Source organism: Pyrgilauda ruficollis, unplaced genomic scaffold, assembly GCF_017590135.1.
Source record: "Pyrgilauda ruficollis isolate IOZ18807 unplaced genomic scaffold, ASM1759013v1 scaffold93, whole genome shotgun sequence".
NCBI lineage: Eukaryota > Metazoa > Chordata > Aves > Passeriformes > Passeridae > Pyrgilauda > Pyrgilauda ruficollis.
Window position 1 is genome coordinate 2,875,264 of NW_024531377.1, and position 24,489 is coordinate 2,899,752.

At 41.9% G+C, this 24,489-nt stretch overlaps 1 protein-coding gene across 1 annotated transcript in view; it reads right to left on the minus strand.

The window, feature by feature from the left end:
• Positions 1 to 23,278, minus strand: part of MSH2 (mutS homolog 2) — a 46,131-nt gene extending 22,853 nt beyond the window's left edge. The window contains exons 1-6 of the mRNA XM_041489426.1: positions 23,025 to 23,278; positions 20,789 to 20,943; positions 20,109 to 20,387; positions 19,682 to 19,828; positions 18,526 to 18,675; positions 16,216 to 16,349 (exon numbers count right to left, since the gene is read on the minus strand). Of these exons, the coding sequence (XP_041345360.1) occupies positions 16,216 to 16,349; positions 18,526 to 18,675; positions 19,682 to 19,828; positions 20,109 to 20,387; positions 20,789 to 20,943; positions 23,025 to 23,244 (1,085 nt within the window). The 5' untranslated portion in view covers positions 23,245 to 23,278. The remainder of the gene's footprint in view (positions 1 to 16,215; positions 16,350 to 18,525; positions 18,676 to 19,681; positions 19,829 to 20,108; positions 20,388 to 20,788; positions 20,944 to 23,024) is intronic.
• Positions 23,279 to 24,489: the final 1,211 nt, after the last annotated feature.

A 24,489-nucleotide genomic window follows, 5' to 3' on the forward strand; every position in this document is an offset into this window, starting at 1 on the left:
AGCCCTGGACAGGTAGTGGTACATTTCTGTACACAAAAAAAATCCTTCTGTTTCAAAAAGTATTCTACCCCCACACTCCAGTGAATCTTCTCTATTATACCCCAAAAAAAAAAATCAATGAAAAAGATGAGAAGGATCCTACCTCTACGTTTATCCATCCAACTACAGCCTTAATACATAAATTGAGAGATTGACATTACTGAGACATAAGGGTGCTTTACTTCCAAAAGAAACATTAAAGTTTCAGCATGTACACAGAGCTTGTCAGAAATAGACAGGAAAACACTGAAGATACCTACCGCAGGAACGCAGAACAAGACTTTGATGAGAAACATCATAAAAGCCAAGCAATTTTCTATTCTGATCCCTGTTGGTGTTTCTGAGCACAATTTCTAGCTTTCAGACTTCTGTCAAATGGTTTGGAGGAATAACAAGAAGTACAGGATCACATCAGATACATCACAGCAGATACACTGCCATGTTTACCACAAATCCATTTACCCAGCAGACTCACTCAGGGCTCACATCACAAACTCTTCTCTCAGAAGTGCCAGCAGCCACCAGTGACCAAACACAGCTTTTGAAGACCAGATATTGTTTAAATATTGAGGAAAAAAAGGAATAAGAACTAAACCAAACTAAAAACACCTGATACAACTGCTTAACATCCTAAATACGCGCCCACTAGGAGCCAGGAAGGAGATGTGCTCCTTTCCCCCTAAGGGATTAGAGAAGGAACCAACCTGCCAACACGAACCTCCCCACAGCAGCTCGGTCATTTTCAGTCCTATAATCTGGAAACAATTCCTTTGGCAAAAACAAAGCAGGATTTATTAGAAACTTCTCCATTTAGCATACCCATGTACTCCTACTGTTACCTTCCCTGGTCTTCAGCAGTTACAGTCATGGCAAACACACAAGAGGTTTTACTATCCTGAGGTTATGTCCTCTCACTTCCCAGGTATTATGCAATATTTGTAAACTTATTTATTATTTCTCCATTATCAAAATACCACCACACCATCAACCCATAAAGAGGAACTAGTTGCAAATAGCTTCAAGTTTTATAATGAGGAAAATGGCATGAATTTCTGGTTTAAAACCACTTTACTTCACTTTGAAAAATCCCAGTATTTCTTCACTTTTAAAAAGCACCAGGAAGAAAGCAAGACACATTTCGAATGTGTCTTATGTTTATCCATTATCAAAGTGAATTTTAATCCAGAGAAATACTATTCCTGCCTGCAGCAGGAAACAAGAGTTTTCTGGGTTTATCCAATCTGCTTAAACTACTGACTACTCCATGACTTCAACTTTGAAATTTCATGTATAAAAGCTACTTTTTTTTCTTATTTTGATGACCAATTTCACACATGCAAGAATGTGCAAAATTCAAATTCACCATCAACATCAGATGCTATCTTGTCCTCTCATGGCTTATGTTTAAAGTCAGAGAACTTAGATTCTCTTCCAAGAGGTCCTAAGAAAATCAGTAATGCTAGCATACAGATATATCCAGAGAACCACTCCTGAAAACTCACTAAATTCTGCACAGCTGCTGTAAGTCATTCAAGAATATCTCAAGCACAGCTTCTCTAGTCCTGAGCTTACCTTTACCAGGATCTAGGGCTTTTTTTCCTGCCATTTGTGCCTTTTGCACAAACAAACCCTCCACTTTCATCCCACGACTCCCTCAGATTGTTCAACAGCCTCTTGGATAAGACCTGTCAAAGGCATTTTGAAAGCTCTAATTTATTTTTTCCCCTCCTCTTTTGTCCACAATGACAAGTTCAAAGAGTTCTCAGATCAGCATGAACAATTTTCCTCTGCCAAAACCATGATAATTAGACTAACATTTCATGACCTTCCTGGTAGTGTTCTATCTTCCCCCCTACATTTGCCAGCCACAAAGATACATCTGACAGGTTTGTGTTCATGCCACATTTTGCATAACAATTTCCTGTTGGTAAGAATACAAGGTTGCTGAACAGAAAGGTAATGCAACCATAAGCCATGAATAACGCTCACAAGTAAAAATGAAATCAAATGACAGGTTGTTTTTAATATAAAGTTCAACTGAGGTGGGAAAATAAAAGGAAATACAAAAAGAAACAAATCTTAAAAACCCAAGAAAAGTGTAACCAAACAACAGCTGACAACACTAGATAACTCATTTCTGCCACACAGCCAAAAGGAAAGGAAAATAGGGGAAAAATTTCCACCACAGATCTAAGGCAGCACAGTCAAGATAACAGAAACAATTATAAGTAGTGAAACCACACTAGAACATAAAGGAAATCTCTGTTTCAAGACAGTTATTTAAATTTGCAAAACCAGCAAACAAGACTGCAGCAAACGTAACTGATAGTCAGCACGTGTGCTTTTCTTTAATTTGGAAAAAGTAACCACCTTTTATTCCTGCTAAGCACAACCACGGCTGTTCACCAGCTTTGAATTCCCTGCTCTAACAAGTATCATTAGGCTCAGTGTGCTCTGGGAGACAGAGAGAGGAAAAAACCCACTCATCTCCACGTTCCCGCTGGGTATTTCAGAATCCAACTCAAAACATTCCATCTTTTCCCCAGTTTTACTCTTAATAAGAGGCATCTCTTGAACCAGCTTCTGACAGAAGACTAATGCACTCCACACACACACAGAGAAAAAGACAACAAAAATCTGGTTTTTTCCATCTAATATATGTGACACACGTTCCTGAGCCTCGACACACTGCTTCCTTTCCACTGATGTCTGCATCACAGCTGACATCAGAAGAGATTGCTTCTTCCCTTGCTACACCTGTGCAGCATTTTTCATCACCATTTTAAGGTGCCTCAACACAGACGTTGTCAGGAGGGTTTAAGCCTATCTCTAGATTTTTACACAGCTGAATATCAAAGTTTAAGTTAACAGGAAAACATTAACCATGCCAGATTTGTATATAGATTTTTATGAAGAAAGAAAAGAATTCTGTGTGTAGAAATAATAACTAAACTAACAGACTAAAATAAAAGACCACAGTTAGAAGGAATAGAGAATGTATAATGCCTAGGCAAGATTGGTCAACACCAAAAAAAACCCACAAAAAAACCCCAAAAAAAAAAAAAAAACTCACAAAAACCACTCCAAAACCAAACCAAAACAAACAAACAAAACAAAAACAAAACAAACAAACAAAAAAAAAACTAAAAAAACCCAACCCAAAAAAAAAATAAATAAGACCTCAAAAATACCCAAACAACCAAAAAACCAAAAACCCAACAAACCAGTGTGCAATAAGATTAGCACCTAGAATTTCAATCTCTCCTCCACCAACATCCTATAAAACCCTGGACAGCTCTGCACCTTCTTTCTGGAAAGAAAACACTTCTCTCAAGAACCTCAGCTCCAAAAAAGACTCTGAGCGTTTTTTTTAATCATTTCATGAAACTGGGATCCATATGTAATCACTAATACATATTTAATAATGAGTAATAAATATTTAGTTATTACTTCAGGGTAGTGACTTTAAATCCCAATTACTCATAGATGTTTTCAGAAAAGAAAACTGTACTAACTAAGAATTCCACATAACACAAGGGAAAAAGTGTTAATACTGAAATAAACTAAGAATGCCCTCTCTTACAGGGGAAGCTGACTTACTTTTAAGAAGACTTTAAAGTTTGTAACTCCCTGACTATCTAACAGCTGAGTCTTCTGAAGAGCACACATTTGTATTCTCTGCCTGCTGAAGGATTTCTTTGCAGATTAAGACCAACTTTCCTGTCCAACTGTTCTACTTGATTATGCAGAATTTTAATCAGAAAATACCACTTCCAAAAGCAGCATATTAAGGACTGCTTTAAAATATACTGAGACTTTCATCTCAGCACAAGTTTCAGAATATGGACAGCTGCATCAGTTTAATTTCATGTTTTCCTTATATAAAAGAAAGTGGAAAAACACCTCACATACCATTATTTTGTTTCCCTCAGGTTTCTTTCAAACTCAGATCTCTTCTTAATCCAATGTATCCAAAGCAAATCCTCCCTGGACATGCTTGACCTAGACATGTAAAACGATACCCACCACCTTACCTGTTCTAAATGGATTTTCTTTTTCACACAAGACACACAGTATTTTAACACCCTGGAGGAAGCCCAGCCTACAGCAAGATGCTGTAGTGGAGAAATACTTCAAATAATTTTTTCCCAACCAAATTTTTTTTTTCCAAACAGAAATAAGCAAGACACTGTCCCCTAAGTTCCCTTTATAACTTCTCCTGGTGACCAAGCCGTTCCCTAAACAATCATCTCTCTCCCAAAAATCAGCCATAATCCAGTTTGCTGTCTCAGTAGAGACCTTAAATTTATAGAGCTCTTTTCATGCCAAAGAACTTCAGTATGCTTTACAGCCTTTGAAGTATTAAGGCAGACACCTAAGATGGGCACATGGGAAACTAAATCAGAAATCTGAACCCTGGTAACTAAAAATTACTTTAGTAATTCAGCACACAGCAGCATAAAAATCACACTGACCATCCCAGGTCATTTTGCCTCAGACAATTAGAGCTGTTGCATGCATTTATAAAAACAACATCCAAAATTTTTCAGACAAGCACAAAGAAATAACAATGCAAGATAGCTAGGCAACCCACGCATGCTTTTGGAAGTGCTTAGTTATGCACAAAAGACATTTTTTTATGAAACTAGAGCAGTCTCTGCAAACAATTAGAAATAAATGTAACACAAGCCTTCAGGAATAAAGAACCAGCAACTTTAGAGAGATTAATACCATCAAAAGCCATTTTATTTTAGTCATACATCATGGGTTTAGGATCACTGATCTCAATTCCCACTTAGCTCATACTGGAGCCTTTGCACAGCCAGAAGTGGCTCTGGTTTCTGGCAGCTCCAGCTGATGGCAACATTTACCCTAAGCCACAGGAATAGCCTTGGAAGGCGCTCACAACAGGCACCAGTTCTTCCAGTACTTTGAAGACACTAGATCTGAATCCAGGTTTTTGATTCACCAAGAACTCAGAATGTTGCTTTCTGGATGAGCTGCACACACACCTCTCCAGCACTTCTCACACATGACACAGAATATCCCAAGCAAGGGGTCAGAATCTTACTGCTGTTCTAATGAAATTGTACCAACTTGGCCATACAGTGTCATTCAGGGTCCAAAATCCTGTGGCTGAGTATCACAAGCTGTTCACCTGAACAAGCTCTCCTCCAGCTCTCCCAAACTGGCATGGACACACAAAGGCCTGTAATTCAGAAGCAGACAACCCAGGCAATTCCAAGACACGCAGAGGGGAGGCTTGTGCCCAGGCAGTCAAACTTCTCCCTGCTGTCTGCCAAAAAAAGAGCAGCCTGCACCTTCAGCATGGGACTCCCCTCCATGCTAAATGGCTCAAAACCTTTCCCTCCTGCCCTTGCCCAAACTGTGCAACCTTGTCATTGTTTCCTCCTGCCACGTGAGCACAAAGTTGGTTTTGTTTCCTCAGTTTCTGAATGTTTCTGTATTATCAAATTACTTCACAGCTTCCCTCCCTGAAAACCACTGTCACAACCTAAACACTCCCAAAAAGCTAAACTAAGATAGCTGCTTACAAAAGAAAACTTTGAAGATGACAGTGAAGAAGTAGAACACTGTATATTCTTCCTCAATTCAGAATTTGAAGTGCATTACAGTTTTATGTGAGGGATGTGAAATTGCAGGCTTTTAACAAATGAGAAGATATTGTATCATACAGCAGATGAACAGAAACAGAAAAGCAGGAACAAAGAGCCCCAGGGGGATGCGTTTCTCAGTTCACCTGCAATGCCTGTGTCCTTGGAGAGACGACGCTGTCACCCCAGTAAGATGACAGCATTCCTTGGACTCTGATCACCTCCCTAGCTTCTTAAAAGCTTGTGCAATCATTCACAGCTCTAGACCCAAACAGAGTACCAGAACTTCCCCTCTACCTAAAGAAAGGAGTCAGAGACCAAAGAGGAGCTGGCCCAGGGGTACAGCAGGAGAGCTGTCCTGCTCTGTCCACAGCCCAGCCACCAAGCGTGGAGGAACAAAACCTGGGAGAGGCACCAGTGGTCACCTCAGCCTGCCACTGAGGGGGAGGCTCCCAGCTGTAGCCCCTCCTCAAACACACATCTTCATTTACTGTGGCTGCGTTTGCCTTTCACCTCTGGCTCCCCTGACCCACCTCACCCTGGGGTGGCCCTGCCAGCTGTGGACAAGGCCAGCTGTGTCCTGATGCTGGCCTAAAGTGGCTCCGAAATTATGCCCTCAAACTCCCGACCCAGCAGCGCTTCCAAGCTGGCAGAAAGCAGCACTGCCACCAGGAGAAGTGCGAGGTAGGGCTGCTACCCACTGCTCTTCCACCTGCCACACTCTCCCCATCAAGTTTTAAATGAACTAAGCCAAGGGATCTATCTGCAGGCACGGATCTGAAGCCCTCAGAATGCATTTAGCACTAAAAAGTGCCTTTCACTCCATTCCAACAGTGCGGCTCTTCAGAGCCCACTCCTACTGTCCTTTAATCTTAAATGTAACTTGAAGAGACCATGAACATCCTGTTTTTCACAGCCCTGCTGAAGTATAATCCCCTGTAATACGGAGTGCAAGGTTTGAAGAGCAGCTTTAGACCCTAGGAGAGCCAGAGAAATCAAACTGCACGCACTTTCCAGAGCTCTGGGTAGGCAGTGTGCTTCTAAGCAGCTGCACAGATCAGGCTCTCTGCTCTTAAACCTGTAATATTAAACAATGTAAGAGAAAGCCACAGTCAAACATCACTTTCATGCCTTTTCTAGTTTCCCTAATTAGTCCCTAAACTATCCTACCATGATAACAATAATGGATATTTCTAACTTCAGGACACTCCATTTACAGAGAAGTTTTATCATTCAAATAAATGCAGTCTTCCAAATAAAAAGAGTTCACACTCCTCTATATCAGTTTTATTTATATAACATAAAATTAATATGGATCAGGGAAGCAACTGACTCTTTACCACCCTACATGAATTTCTGAATACACTATTTGAGTATTATGTCAAAGGCTAGAAGAGCAAATTAAAGCCCTGGGATTCTATCAGGGGTACCAGGCACAAAGTAACTATTTTTTATAAAAATCAAGCATGAAAATTTTTTACAGGAATAAAGCACTGAAAACTGCATTTATTGACTATGAAGCATGATTATAAAATCAGAATGAAAAATAAGACAGGATTTTCAGGAAAAGCAGTCAAAATAACATTGGGGTTTTTTCCCCACAAGGTATTTATCAAAGTCTGATGTTACCAATAATTCATTATTTTTGCACAAGTGCTTATGAACTTTCCGACCTCAGCAGGTCAAGCAAAGTAAAGAAATCAATTCTTCAGCAGAAAAATGAAATATTTGGTCTTAATTCTTGTCAGCAAAGTGCCACTTGATGCAGCTAAGACTTTGCTCCTGAAGCAGACTGCTGCAACAGCAATATTTTTAGACGCTGAGGGAAGCGAGTGCCTGGCATCATGCTGAAGAACACGAAATAAAGCAGCAGCACAGCAGCAGAGCTCTGCTTGGCCTCCTCCAGCCAGAACCCAGGAGCAAGCGCAGGACTGTGAGGCAGGCACAGAAATTCCCTACAATGAAAAGAGAAGAGAAGGAACCATCTTTCCTTGATGCACAAGGCAGGGCTGGCAGCACTCCCCACCAACCACCACCCTGCCCGTGGCCAAGAGCTGCAGGCAGTGGTGGGCTGTGTGTCCCAGGAGTGCAGAGGGATCTGCAGGAGCTCTTCTGCAGGAGGCAGGAGGTGACCACAGCTTGCCAGGGCTCCCACTGCTTCTCTCCACGTGAGACTGAAGGCCAGCGATGCCCTGCAGCAGGGACATCTCCCTGTCACCACCTCACAGCTGGGACTATGTCGGAACCCAGGACATCTCTCTGGGTGCCCTGGATGGCTCAAGATCCTGGCAGGAAGCCAAAGACACTTGGGATTTCGATCTTAACCCATGCAGCAAATTACCAACTTTGCATGAAGAATCACAAGTCACAAAAGTTTAAGTAGCATAATAGTAGTTGTCACAGGGTGAAAGGTGGAATTTTGAGGATTTTATTATAAGGGGGTCTAGGAGGCAAGATGGAGGGACATGGGTGTTGTCCTGTTCTTCTTCTTTCTTCTTCCTAGCCTCCATCTTCCTGGTGATGGTGGCACATTTAGATTGGCCTAAAGTAGAAGCAGACAATCTAACATAGACGATGGAAAATAATTGCAAATAAAGTACATGTAGTTTTTAGTATAAAAAGACAACACCAGCCCGGAAAATAACTGCAAATAAAGTACATGTAGTTTTTAATATAAAAAGACAACACCAGCCCAGGGGCGGGTAGCGTGCCCTTGACAGACCTGCAGATCAGGCCTCTGCGGGTCTGAGAGAAAATATTTTGGATAACAGATAATAAACAACCTTGTGAACAGAAGCTGAACAATTCCAGCTCTTTCTTCTACCACCGGGCTGGGAAAAAGGGACTCTCGGGTCATCCCGAAAGCAGGAAACCCGAGAGGACTACTCCACATTCCTATGGCCTGGCTCTACAAAACTCAGGTCCTGAAAATATCAGCACATTTAAAACAAGAAGTATTGCTCCTGTCTAGATTCTGAAGAAACTCTCACACACCTGTTCATCCAAATTACACCTACACAATCACCCCAGCCACACTTCAAACCAGAGCCAGGTGTCTTTTATTTCCCACTCCTCAGCCTGGGTGTGTTACATACAATACCAGTCACTATCTAACTGACAGACAAGGAAAACAAACCATTACTTTCTTTTCCCAAAAGCTGTATTGGCCAAATAAGAACAAAGTACTTTTTAATTATTACCAAGAACTGCCACTCAAACTAGTTTTATGTAACAGCACAATTTAGATTTGATTCCCCTTCCCCTCCTCTTTCACAGCTAAGGAATAACAAAATTATTACTCTTAAATGAATTAAACAGCTCACCAGAAGAGGAACTGGCATAAAAAGGGGAAATTCTCACCTTATAGTAACACACTACTTTCACAGAATGATAAACAAGTATTCCCAACTTTTTCCACATGCATGTTTATAGAAGAAAAAAAATAGCATATATCACCAAAGTTGAATTTTGAATATTCAACACAGCAAATCCTTTCCCACCTCAAACCCCACTGCAATCTTGCTGGACTAAGCAGTCTCTCACCCTCACAGAACTGTACAGACAAAAGTGATATGAGGATAGCTCATAAAACAAGAAGTATCTCCCAAAATCTTTGTCAGAGACGTATTTTTTGTCTTCCCAATGCTTATTTCCATGCATATAGTCTTTTTCATAACATTTTCATTGTCTGTTTTCTGTAGGAGCTAAAAATATTCTAATAGCATCTTCACAACTAATTTGTCAGGAAAGCAGCAGGTTTACTGTGCAATGGTAGTGCACAGCTCCATTTCACAAATTGACTATTCCAATCCAAGGATAGGCAGATATCCATTCTATCCTCCTGCAGCAAGTTTGGCAATCTGACTCACAACATAAATCAACTGGCAAAATCTCTAAAACAGTCAAAGTACCAGCAGAAAGCAAACTCAAGTCAGATTATTAAATCTGAACAAATCCTGGCTTCTGGTACTTTTTGACCTGCACTTAGGATGTTCATGAGAATAGCAGCTCGTGGACCAGCTGCAGAGGAGCAAAATGATTAATTTTGGATGACAACTTTCCTCACTTTTCCATGAACTAGTTTTCATCAAGTGAACAAGCCAAAACAAACTAATCTTTAGCTGTGAGACAAAAAAAAAAAAAAAAAAAGTGTCCCATTTGGCAACTGCTGAGTTTTTCTGGATTATGTGCTATCCAACGTGACACCCTTGATTGTTTAAGCATGATAAACTCCCCATCAAAAGATGAACGAGTCAGCTACAGGAACACCAGTGCCAATTACAAGGGAACAGGTGGCAGTCCACAGCTAGGGAAGCATGACTGAACCTTTTGATTTAAAGTGATTTTAAACATGAGCCACCCATGAAACAACTCAGGGCCATAGGCTGCTGCATGGTTCACAAGAGTCAAAAACAAATGAAAAACTGTCACACTAAATCCTGAAGACCCAAGAAACCCCTACATACAGAACAGAGAGTGTGAGCAAGTGTCAAAGACATGAAGGCAAAAAGATCCTAATTTGAATAAAGACAAGAACAACACAGTAAGATTTAGGCTTCCAGACAAAACAACAACTGCCCATCTTTAAGAATTCCTAATAAACCTCCATTTCTTATACGGTAACAAAGAACAATGAAGAAGATGGAGCAAGGACTCACCAAATACTACCCAGTCATGGGCACCTTCATTAACCCCACAGAGTGAAACTACTCCACCCAAAACCTTCCAGAGCAACCCAAGATGGAAAGCAGCAGAGGCTGTTTCCCAGCTTAATGTCTTAAACCATGGAAGTTTTCTGCCAGTCTTGCTTTTTAATTAAATATGGCATTTCGGGGCCCAGTGATAAAAGTGCATTACTGCATGGCCTTCAAAGACTACAGTCGGCTGAGGAAAAGGTATTTTCATTATTATTTTGTGCTTTATTCCTTACAAGTTTCCATACATTATTAAAATTAAGAGGTTACGTTTATTACACTACTCCATCAACATTAATACCCTTTTAAATCGCTAACCTGTGCATTTCTTTAAGCTTGTGCAAACTAAGAGCATACTGAACAAGTTCTATTTCTTAGCTGTCGAAAAACAAGTATTTCTTCATTTGCATTCATTCGGTGCAGAAGAAATTCAAAACTGTATGTCAACAAAACATTAAAGGCTCTTACAATCCTCACACATGATAAATGAAATTAAATTACAAGCCAAGACAAAATTTTCTTGCCAAGAGCTTCCATTGCAGTGTCCTAACATGCCACCTTTCTATGTTCTTGGACATAAATTAAACAAAACAGGAACAATAATGTGGTCACTGTTCTTTCACAGAGAACAAACCATATTTCTGTATCCAATGTTCAAAACAGTGACTACCAAGGACACTGTTACAAACCTGAGAGCGTTGCACCTGTGCATATTACGTTTCCATACATAATGGAAACTTAATGGAATGAATACTCAAACACAGATTTTAAGCAAAATTTCACTATGGCAGTAAGTGCCATCCACCTCATTTTGGCAGGATGAAAGCCAAAGAACAGCATGGCAGCTACAGATTCACATTTCCCTAAATAAATAGCAGTTTCATTGTGTCTTACAAGTCTGAAAACTAATGTGACATTTCAATCAAATTTTTGTTTAATTTTCATTTCTGTTGAGCCTCAAAACTCAGACACAAAAGAAATACTAAAAGCTTAATCCTGCTATTTATTTTGCACCAAGTGAGGACTCTCAGGAAGAAGTGGGTGAGCTGGAAGTATCAACGAGGAGATACTATGACTACCTGCTCCAGAGCTGCACCACTCAATGCCACCTGTAATTTACAGATTTGCAACACTGATTGTGATCCCTGACCCAGAAGACAAACGATCTGGCTAACAGAATATAAACAAGCAGAATACAAACACCAACATTGTCCTTCTCATACCTGAAGGTGTCATGAAAGGAGTCTTTTTTTTCAGCTCCTCAGACAAGAAAACTCAATATAAGTCTTTTTGCAACTCAACAATCTAAGCCTTTGGACAGGTTTTGAGAGCCTGGGATTTTGATGGCAAATCCTTCCTAAAGACATGGCCTGTGTGATGTGTGCTTGACCAGCAGAGCTCCAGTTTAATGTCTCCTGACAGCACTCAATGGCAAACTCAGTTTTACAAGAAAACCCAAACAAAAACAGAGGCAAATTTGTAGTTTTGAAAACAGTACACATAAGTGAAGAGGGTTAAAGAAGAAGCATTGAGAGCTTCAAGCTCCAAACGTTTCTCTAAGGAACTTGGTGATGGTAACTTTTAGAATGACAAAGGTGATGTTTTTCTAACATTTCTAGAGGCTTACTGGAAGCCAACACCATTTTCATGTCACTGGAATGACAACTTTTTTCATGGGAAATATTAATGTCACCATGATCTCCGTGACAATAAGAAATCACATTTCTGTCTCCAAATCTGTTCAGATTCAATCTGTATTTCAGAAGCTTCCCTAGAGGCATTAGGAGCAGTCCCAGTGCCTAAAGTGCACTTTAAAGAGGTCATTTAGACAAACCTCCAGCTGGTCACATCTTCCCTCCCTCCACGAGGACACGGGGCCAGCACACACTGCTAATGCAGCTGCCTGGGCTCGGTCTGTGGCTCTGGAGAGGTCCTGACCTGGACTCAGAAAAGCACTGAAGGTCTCTGCACAGCTGCTGCCCAGAACGACAGAAGCAACAAAGCCTATCTGCAATGCTTTGCAGGGACAGCTGCAGGTTAGAAAAGAACACAGAAGAACACAAAAGTAGGGAAACCTTAACAGCAGAACAATTCCCATTGGAACTGCAGACCTCTGGTTACAGCACTTGCTCAAAACAAGGCTAATTTCAGCCAAACACCGAGCAAGAACAGAGATCCCTCTACTTCTCTGAGCTAACATTCCAGAGTCTGACCATCCTCACGCCTCACCCAAGGTGCTCCAAGAGATCCAGGGCCTTGGATTATGCTGCTTCTTCTTGTCTCAAGGCAACAAGATAGGGATGGGTTTTCTTTATTTTTTAAACAAACTGCTACTTAAAAAATCATGATGCTTGAAAATGTTCTACAAACTTGGAAGTTTTACCCTTCCAGCCATTTATTCACCTTGAGCTTCCCAAATGTATTACTTCTGCCAGAGACAGGAATTGTTTCTACAATGTGGCCTGCATGCAGCATGAGATTTAGAAACACAGGAGGAAAGCACAAAATAGGTTTGGATCAGAGCAAGTGATGTTTGAGTACAGCCTTTAACTCCTCTGAGACCCCTGCACCTTTTCCATGGGACACAGGCTCATAAGAGGTTCAACCACAGTATACATAAAGCATTAAAAAGGTGAGCTGGAATCTTTTATTTATGGTGTGTCTAAATGTCAGATAGTTTATCCCAAATGCAGGGAAAAAAATAAATATATTCAGCATGAACTCTCTTCTCAGGACATAACAGAGCAAGCACTATTTTACACTGTGCCACATTCCTCAGACTTTCCAGTACCTGGAGAATAAACATGACATACTCAAGCTGCCTGCTGTATTGCAGTCAATTTGGTTATGCAATTAATACTTGTATTTGCACATGCTGGCTCTGCAACTACATTTTAATTTCAAATATGCTGACTATGAGACAAGGAGCAAGAACCTCATGTACTTGCCTTCTGAACACACCACACAGGAGAGACAGGGCTGTATTGTGTATACTTATGACTGATAATTATATTTTTAATCAAGGAAAACCAGCTGGATACTGGCAGAACCCCAAGTCTTACAAGACAGGCAGCTATCAGGAGCCTCTGTTTTCTCAGTTCTCATCAGGAGCTGCTCCTGTCAGTAAACATCATTTTATCTGAAGCATGTGCATCATGTACTTTAATTTGTGCTGTTACTGTATCAATAGTTAATATGGACTGCTGATTCAACTCTGTGTTCCATTTTTCCATACAGCTTAACAACACACTGCAGATTAAAAACTACTGAAAGAAGTGGATTCCTTTATCTCCAAAAGATGACTTGCACCACCTGCAGGTCTTAGCAGAGGGTTACAACAGTCTAACTGGGGGGGGGGGGGGGGGGGGGGGGGGGGGGGGGGGAAAAGGAAAACTTTCAATCACCAATTTTACACTACTGGGACAACAGTTAAGTCAAATACTTCCTGCATAAGCAAAACGGGAGGCTTCCTTCAAAATAGCCACTGAACATCAGTCCAGCTTGGGCAGCTCTGCTTGGTTTGAGGAGTTCTGCTCTGGTTAGTGTTAAATGGGGTCCTTCAACATGGCACACTGCAAGCTGAGAAACAATCAGTAGCTCCCCTTGACGACAAAGGAGACGTAAAGGGACAACAGTCCAGCTATTTCCTTCCCAAGCCACTTTATGCTCTAAACTGTGGTTTGCAATCCTTAAAACAACCACAATATACTGCAAAGTCTTCAGAAAACAACTTGGCAACTGCATATCTTTCAAAAGATATTTAAATCTGTCAGTACATCTCACTAACAGCTTCTCTTATCATACTTGTTCCTTGGGATTAAAAAAAGAACAGTCCTACACCCTCTGAAAAGCGTAAAGTTTGAAGCTTACAAGTAAATTACATTGCTTTTACCTCAGAGCATTGAGCTCATCCAAGTAGTACTTGAAAGCAAGATGCATTCAGACAGAATGCAGCAGAATAAAGTGAAAAGGTGTCGCTATGGCTTTTTATCGCCCATTAGTAGAGGTTAAAGCAAAGTACTTTTAACAAATTGCAGCTCCAAGGTTTCTGCAGCTGGGCAAGATACAGGAGGTTATCAGTGGACTTCTTTCAAATTCATAACACTTGAATATACTGACCTTTACAAGCTTCACTAAGAGCTTAACTTAATTTAATTACTCTCCTCCTACTTTAAATACACTTCTTCCTACACGCAGCCAACATCAGCAACACAAAACAACACAGAGGTGACAGTAACTCTACAAAACAGGTCAAGTTACATTTTCTGCCTACAACTCAACCCCAGTTTTATAAAGAAAACACTGTCTCTTCCTAACTTGGAAGATTTCTGATGTACAGTAATAAACAAATGTGTCACACAAAAGTTAAGATTTCTAATGTTTACTTTGACATAAGAAAATTACAAGAAGGGAGTTCTAACTTTCAAAATTTTAAAAACAACACAATCATAAAATTAAATTTGGTTTAGATATTAGGATCCAAAACGGACAAACACAGATGATCTTGGATACTTAGTCAAGAACCAAGAATGAAAGCTTTTGTAACACATGCAGAAGTAAGATACAGCATTCAACAAATCCGGGAACAAATATTTCAGTGTCACATCAACAACATTTCTAAGTGGGCTCTGATCAAGTTACTACACACCATTCTGCAAATGATGAGGAAAAGTAGAAAAACTTGTTGAAAAGAAGCAGAATAACTCAGTCTCCAGAAACCTAGAGAGAAAACTATCATCCTGATTTTGGCTGGCACAGAGTTTATTTTTTCTCAGTAGCCAGTACAGTGCTGTGTTTTGGGTTTTGCCTCTCCTCCCCATTCCACCAGGGAGGTGAGCAGGCAGCTCTGTGCTTAGCTGCCAGCTGGACTTAAACAACTACTCTTTGCATAACTTATTTAAATATCAGCACATCCAAGCCAAGATTTCTTTTTTTGGGAGTAGGGATCTGTGCCCAACAGCATATACAGACATATCTGCAATGCCTGATGTGAAGTATGAGCCTTAGATAATCTATCAAAGTTAAACTCAATTTTCCAGCCTCTTCTGCTTTGTCAAGATACACTTTAATACACATTTTGTAGTGCTGGTTGCTCGAGGTACATGAAATTTGGGTTTATATCATTAAAAGACAGTATACATAGGAGTAGTTTAAAAAAATGTGTAACTTGTATTTGCATGGTGAACATACTCAAGACAAACACACACAGTAGGAACAGAGCCTTTGCAGTTTTCCTCTCTGAAGGATTGAGAATAATCGGTGCATTCTCAGCAGAGATGTACCAGATTCTCTAAGGCTCCTTATCAGCTGATACTGTTATCTACTGGCAGGGCAGCCACACTGTGACAGAGGGCAGGATCAAAGGGCAAGAAAGAAAAAGCCCCCGCAGTATCTAGGCATGATTAGGGTGACCTACTGTAACCAGAAATAGCTTTCTTCTGGGAACAGGAAGATGTCACAACTGCTTAATTGTTTGGGTGTTTTGTTGATTTTTTTTTAAACTGGTAAACTTGAAGCGACATCAAAATATTATTATACAGACTGAGCTTTTGCATATGAACAAAGTCAGTAAGTGACTGCTGCGCTGCCTTAGCCTGTAGCACAGCATCATTCAGATCATCTAAACATATTGTACCTCCTCTTTAAATTGTATAATTGCAAAAAGCATTTAATTTAACAGTAACCTGTCAATTTGCATCTCAAGGAAAAATATACTCTGCTCTAACTGCAATGCATTACAGGGTAGCACACAAAAGACTCCAACCACTACTGTTTCTTGGTTGTAGCATTCTGTGCTTAAAAAGAAAGGGCCTTATATAAAATAGTTACTAACTTGTTTAAGACTGTTAAACACATAATGTTGTTACCTTTCTTCAATTCTGGTCTTGTCCATAAGTGGTTGTTTGATCCACTGATTAACTAGTCTTTGTCCTTGAGGGGTTCTGCATTTATTCAGTAAACCAGCTAGAGACTGTGCAGTATTTGCATTTTCCACAGAACTCTGGAACGAATGAGGAAAAAAAAATATATAAAGGAACAAAAGGAAAAAAATTAGTTACTGAAGTTTACTGACACCCACTGAATGACACACAGCTATTTAGGAGCAGAACATGTTTTTTTTCCATTAAACTTGGCACCCACCAAAAATGGTAAATGAAACAGTGCAGCATTAAATACTTACACTCTGGTCCCTGGAACATGGGAAGGAAGGAGTAGGTTTGTCTGTTTTGGAACCAATCCTGACTGAACAGCAAAGTTAAAAGTGTATCTAGTCATGGGGCAGTTTGCACTTTGAGTAGCAAAGTGGAAATACATCTCCGTATTTGCTAGTTTGCTCTTCTTAAGGTCAAAATTAGGGGTCCTGACAATCACAAAAAAGCAGCAAGAAACAGGACTCAAGTTCAAGGGGTTTAGTTTGAGAACTTTGGGGGTTGCTGGGGGGGAAACAACACAACAGAATCAGGCAATGGGGAAGAACAGTTACTTGAATTCTCTCAAGCTTCCCCATATCATCTCTGTAGTGCCATAAACACCTCTAAACTTAACTCTGTTCAAATTATAGCTCATTACCCATAATTCAGGTTTAATATTAGCTGGACTCCAGACAGGTTTTGGGCATTTTTGTTGTGGTTTGATTTGGTTTTCACACAAACAGCTACGAAGCAAAAATTTTGGTTAACATTGAACAAACAAGCTTGTTTCAACTCTGAAACTTTCTGACTTTGAAATTAATATCTCAACTCCCTCTACACAAGAAAAGCTGCAATTAGAACAGCAGGCAAGCATTCAGCCAGGAGTGGGTCCGGATGCTTCTGTATGTAGAACCAGAGTCACAACAACAGGAAATGAATGCCATGAGAAGCAATACTGACACATTCAGCCCCTGGAATATCTAATATTTAAAGTGTATGGGCCTATTCTCAGTGTTCTGGACAGCATGACATACTAAAAACTTCTGAATATAAGAAAGTGTCATAGCATACATACATATATTACACACAAATTACCTACTTCAGCACATCCAATGTTTAGGGTTACATTCCATACCACCAACTGCATCTGCTGCACCATAAGAACTTTACCTACACACCTCACAGAGCAACTCAAATTACAAAATAATTTGACTTTGCTTTACTGCTGTCCAAAAATCTCCACACACACATCCTACCATGCAGGCAGCTTCCTGCTCCATGGAAAAACCTTTGTTCCAAGGCTCACAAAAGCCCCTGAAGACACAGCAGCATATCTCCTATCACAAAACACCTGCAAGGACTTGTAAAGGAATGTAGCTAAAACAGAACTTCCTAGAACACCCTCCATAAAGCTTGAGAAGAAATGTAATTTTTGCTTCAGTCCCTAGAGAGGCACTCAGCCGCAAGAAATTTTAAAAAAAATTTAAAAATTCAGAACATCTCTCTCCAGGGGCTAACCAGCTCAGATGCTGAATATATGCTCTGTTTTCCTGCAGAAATTCCTCCAAAGTAAACAGGAGCCATAATCTGTGATATCTTCCTATAAATCTGAAATGCAAGCAGATGAGGTCCAAGCAAAGATCATTAAGCAGGGCTTACTAATGTGGACACAGGACAAAAGCTGATACAACACACCACTTTGAGTCTATGCTTTCCTCTAACTGCAGAAATGGGAAAGCAGAAAAACAGTCTTGGCAGGAGGTATGAAGGAGTCTGTCAGCCTGTCTGGATTTGTAGAAAATGTGCGTAAAAAAGGTAAAACTGACATCAAAACATGACAGCTAACATGACACAGTGCTTTCACAATGTTCTCAAGTACTGTCCTGTTCACTGCCAGCCCTCCCTTCCTGACACCACTGGCATTGCTCCTGTCATGTGCTACACATTCCAGTAACACCACCTGAGGTTTGCATTCTTTTCCCAAGATCAGCACTACTGTGACCACTTCCTACCTCCTTGATGATCCTCTCTCCCCTTCTACATTTAAAATAAACTAACAAGAAACAAAAATTTAAAAAGTGGTAAGAGTATCTAAATGTTTAAAACACACATTGCGGGAGAGTAACTGAGAACAAAACTAAAATGTAGAAGTTGCCATTAATCAGTATCTGGGGAATTGCAATTGGGCAATCAGGGTCATTACTTAGCTGCTTGATAATTAAGTATATTGTAAACCAGTTACTAACTCAAATATGTATTTCTTACCTGAAAAAGGTTGAGGGCTTGAACAGCTGCATTGTCTAGAACCATATATTGACTAAGATCAAAAGTAGTCAGCTCAAACTGTCCAAAATTAGACTCGTCTGACAGCAGCTCCAAAAACTTGATAACAGCTGACAAAGACGAAACAGCAACCTGAAGTTGTTTTAAAAAAAACACATCACATTCTAGTTAGAAAAAAGAATCCAAGAGGATTTGATAAATGCTCCTAGAAAATTACAGCTGAGGAAGACTTTGAGCCAGGCCAACTCTGGCAGGGCTGTGAGAGACTCATCCTGTTTGACAAGACTTCATTTCCATAGGGACGTTCTACGGCACCGCAGCCTCTTTCTAGGCAGCTGCAAGAACAACACACAAGCCATCTGCATAATCCGATCAACAAAATGTGAAGTTGCACACCTTGCCAGCTTTCCAAAGCTGCTATCAGGATGTTTCCAGCTCAGGAACACAAACAAGTTATACTGCACAGATAAATGAGATATGCTGGATCATCTCAGGACATGGTTTCAGGGTTAGTTTTCAGCCAGAACAAGCATCTGCTGACTCACTGCACAGCACTGCTGAGTGCCAGCACAAAAGAGAGGCAGCAGCATGACTGACTTGTTCAGCTGCAACACACTTCAAACAACTCTAATCTGTTATGAAATGACACATTAAGGGAGGATAATTGTGAACCTTACACCTGCAGTGAGCATCAGCAGTGAGGGGCATTTTAAAACTTGTTTATCTCAACAAATTGCCTCTTGTTTGCAGCTAAGAACAAACATGCAGGCACTAAATCATATACTTAAGCCCTAAGACAAAACAAAAATATTATCATAAACATTACTCTGTTTTCAAATACCAATTTTCCTGTCATGCAAAATAACCAGAGTATTGTATTTCAGTCCTTAGGCTAGATACATTATGAACAGGAGGCACCTCTTCTGCAGCCTGTCTGCTTACCTATCAGAGTTTCTCCTTTAAAGCCATAAGTGAATGTTTTTTCCCATTTCTTCCAGGACCCCTGGTATCCAGCTCTGACACCCAAGCTGAGCAGAACTGCTGAACACTCCAGCAAGAATGTAGAGGAGATCAGCTCACATCAGGTGCACACACCACTCCACTTTTTAAAAACAGAGGCACATTGAACACTGCTCACCTGCTTTTCCATCTCTGGCAGTGCTGCACTGTTCAGCTGCTCTTCCTTTTTTGATTTCAACAAGCGATTGAGATCCTGAACAATATCTTTTGTTGTGAAATCTGCCTTCTTCCTGTCTGTAATCAGAATTCCTCCCCTCTGAACGACCTGTTGTTCACAAACACACACAGTTATCAGTTCATTTCAATATTTAAGGGACAGATGTTGACCACAGAGAAGCAAACCCTGAAGTGACATTTATTTACTGCTAGGCTGCAGAGAGAGGAATGACAGACAAGATTTTAGAACAATACATTCTGCATGCATAAATCAAAACTTTCTCCAATTAAGATATTGGTCCTTGGTTTTATCACAAATTAGAACTTGGCTAAAAAAACAGAACTGAGTTTTTAGAGGTTTTGTCTGTCAGCCACAGTGGTTCCCTTACTTGTCTCAGTTTCCCCATCTCTCCTGCAGTCTCTCCTCCTGGCAGCACACACTCCTTCGGGCCCAGTTGAACCAGTAGAGCTTCAAGGTTGGAGAACTGATCGTTATCTGGGAACTCACAAACACTCAATTTTCTCAGTGTAGTGTCAACATAGCCCACTCCTACTACTCTCTGTCCATCAGCAGCAGACAGCTTCACCCCCACAACCCCGATGGCTGTGGACATGTCATTGTTGGCAAAGAGAACTTCCTCAAACTGGGCAAGATTTCCTGGAGAACCCTATTTAGAAAAAGAGAAATACTTATTAAAAGAATTGTACACGCACGCTTTCTTTCTTTCAAAATAACAGCTGACCAAACCAAGTACTGCACAGTCCATTCATACAAAATACACTGCTATTCTGTTTTTTTAACCATTTGAATTTTACATATCACCTACACAGAGGAAAGCACTTCAGGTTTCCTTTATTTCCCAACCTATGGAAATGACACAGAGCAAGCTCTTCCATCCTTAGAGCAGCAGAAAACAGTGATATGTTTAACAGCCATATAACCAATATAGAACAATCAGGTGTGACTTTTCATCATCGGTCCCTTAAAATCCCAAAACTCCAAGCAGGAAAAAGCTATGGGGCTTTTTTCTTTCATCTCACAACTATAAAGAAAGGTTGAAAATGGTACCTTGTAAGCTAAATACCAGTCATTTTCTTTGACAGATTTGCTCCCTGCTTTGTTCTTGTAAACTTCAACTCTGTAATGACGAACCAGAAGCAGGTCCCTCACAAAAGATTCAAAGTTCATTTTACTAAGCACAACACTCTCAAGCTTCTCAGTTCCTACCAAAAAAAAAAAGAAAAGAAAATTATGAGATACCTGAATTTGTTCATAAAGCTTATTTGCTAATTTTCTGTAATCAAAATCCCCAAGAACAGCCTTCAGAAGACACTGTCTTAACATCAAAGAAACAAACATGAGGAATCCATGAAACAAGACAAATCCACAACATTCAACTACTTAATACTAATGAAGAAAGCATACTCTCTCTCCAAATAAAAACAATGTTCAATTCCTAATTTCACTTAATAAGTACGTTAATATATACAAAGGGATATGTTCTTGGCACCCTTCCCCTCACAATATTCTTGACTTGGTTTACTAATGAAAATTTCACACATTTTGATTTAATGAGGATTAGAAGTCTGTTACAGATTCTGCTGCTGTACATCTTTTCTTTCATGGATAAGGAGCTTCTGTTGACAGAAAAGACTGCCACCCTATTCACACTCACACAACACGTGTGCCAAGACACTCCCCTTTTATCTTGATGTATCCTGTAAAAACAATATATCATCAAATAAAAAAAAAAAAAGTTTACATTAAAACCTAACTTAGAAAGTGCCTAATTGATAAATTTCTTGCTTGTGCTCCTGTATGTGCAAGTAGATGATGCAGCTGAATCATGAAATTTAATTCCATGCAGCTGCCCAGAGGAGCAACACCACTTCCACCTCCCCAACTCCAGCAGCAGCCTACTCACAGAACAAGGTCATTCCACTGCTGAGCAAACTGGGATTTCAGGAGAGTACATTAAGCTTTCTGCCAGGCTGGGAAGTGGAAATAACTCAGTGTCTGGTGTCAGACACACTGGAGTTAGGTGAGACACCAAGTGAGCACAAGCAACACAGAGTATCACATCTCTCTTTTAGCAGCATGTCTTAATCACATTTGAGGCTCTTCCTCCCTTTCCATCAAAGATGTTAAGTAGCAAACTTCCACACCCATAACTTATGGGTTTATTTTAAATGGGATTTTTCCATTTTCTTTCCTCAAATATCTCGTAAGATTGTTTGAAACAGGTAAAAAACCCGTAATTTGACAGATATTCTCTTTCCCAGCGTAGAACTGTCCCAGCTAAGCAAAATTTTTCTTACGTTTTCAGTTGAAACACTACAATACACTAGCAGGGGATGGGGAGCAGCTGAAGTTCATGTGTACTTTGAAATAACCCTGAAAGCAACAAGTGCAGTTTTATGCTTTTAGTTGGATACGGTAGACAAGGCTTTAGAGGGTTTAAAATTGGAGCTGGTAGTCATGTGATTACACCTGCAAAATAACTTCTAAATTGAATACAACAATAATACTGATGCACGCTTCCAGTCTTGGAAGACACATCAAGCTTTGGGGAGAGCTGGGGTATTTAAATGTTGGGGTTTTTTTTACTTATGACCTCAGCAGTCACAATAGAAAGGAAAAAGCATGTGAGAATGTCATGGTTTTAATGCTGTTGCTCTCACACACACACAAAAAAAAAGATTCATAAAAAGAGGTTTATTTTACAAAACCTGGGCCAATAACTCAGCAACGCTGTGTTCCTTGAGATTAAGGCCAATACTAAGATTTGTACCTTCCGACAAGATAATTTATCTTGATGCTCCTACACCTGCATTCGCAAGCTGTACTGCCCTATACCAAGCGATAAACGAAAAGCAGCACGGGGTGGATGGAAAAGAAAACCTTACGAAACACACAGAAACACCTGAAAGTGAAGAACCTCACTCAGCGATTCCCGGCCTCAACGAGCCAGAGCGGACACCGGAACACGGACACCTCTCAGCATCTCCCTTCCCGCATCCATCCGCCCCGGGAGGGCGGGAAGGGACCGGCAGCACCGCCCGCCCTGGCCGGGCCACACCACGCACGAAATGCCACGGAGCCCGATCCTTGTGACACCCGCAGCCTCGGCATGGCAACGGGGCACGGCCTGCCAGGGCCTCCCGGGGCTGCCAGGGACCACCAGGGCCTACCCGAGCATCCAGGGGCCGCCACCCCCTTCCTCCCCTCTCCGCGGCCACCCGGGCCCCTCCGTCCCTCAGCGCCCGCTCCCGGGGCTGTCCCCCCCGCGCACGCCGCCACCCACCCGGTGCCCCCGCCAGCTGGCGGATGACGGCGCGGGTGCGGAAGAGCTCGCGGGCGGCCAGCCGCGCGTCCGCGCCGTGCACCGTGTAGTAGTCGCCGCGCTCGAAGAAGCGCACGGTGGTGTCGGGCTTCTCGGGCAGCGAGAGCACGGCGCGCACGAAGCCCGCCTCGGCCCCCGCGCCCTCGGGCCACACGGCCTCCCGCGGCGGCTCCACCGCCATCTTGTGCCGCCGCTCCTGCTGCCGCCGCGGCCGCCGCCTCCCGCCAAGCACGCCGCGCGCGCCAGCAGCGGCGCCCAATCGCCGCGCGGTCCGCGCCTAGCGTCGGGCCCGCCCCGCCCAATCGCTGCGGGGCCCGCTCCGCGCGTCACGCCCGCCCCGGTGCCGAGGCGCGCAGGCCCGGCGCACCGCTGCTGCCATGGCAACGCCGGTGGCGCATGGCCGGGGCTCCGTGCTGCCTCCATCTCGGAATTACAGAATCCACTGGGTGGAAAACACCTCTGAGAGCATCGAGTCCAGCCCGCCAGCGGACACCGCCGTGTGGAGCAGACCATGGACCGAGTGCCGCGTGGAGCCTTCCCTTAAACACCTCCGGGGACGGTGACTCCAGCACCTGCCCGGGCAGATCTCCCCCAAATGCCCAAGGTAGCGCTGGACAGCCCGTGTGCCCCTGGCAGCCGTGCCGCGCTGTCACTGCCTGCGCTCCGTGAGGAGAAGAGTCCGTCCGGGCTGCCAGAGGGCGAGGGCTGCAGCGCAGGCTGAGAGCGGGGCTGTCACCCGGCACAGTGACACTGCCAGCGGCTCTGCGTGACAGGCTCTGCTCACAGCAGGTGTGGTGTCCAGAGACCCCGTGTGCTCCCTCCAGCAAAGAGAGCAGCTCTTTCCAGGGGGGTCGCTTCTTCCAGGCAGCACAAGGAACAGGGCAAATGGCCAAAAAACCCAAGGCTTGACCCCCATTTACACTCAGGGTTATCCAGCCCAGGGACAGAAAGGGCAGGGACTGCCCTGTGGCACTCAGAGGTATCCTGAGTTCCGGCTACAAGGTGGTCCTCATGCCCAGAATGCTTTAGGATTTTGATTTTTCATGCTCTTTTCTTGGCACTGCCCTAAGCATTTTTCTTTCTTGTTTTGCTTGCATGTTTTATCTTGTACTGTAAAGGCACAAAGGAGTAGAAACAGTATAGATGACAATCTTTCTTTTGGTGATTATTGTCTAAGAATAATGAGAAATGCCATGTTTCACCAGCTAAGTCAAGTATTCTTGGAAACTTCTCTTACCTTGCACTGCTTTTCATCTTTCCAATCAGAGACCATGGTATCTCAATTCCCAAATTCTTGTATCCCAATCCAGCTGCCTGTACACTATCACCTATAGACAAAACACATCTATTTTACCTCAGTATTTCTTGCATAAATGTGATGTTCTGGTTTGTGTACCTTGTACAGAACATCCCCTTGTTTGCCCAC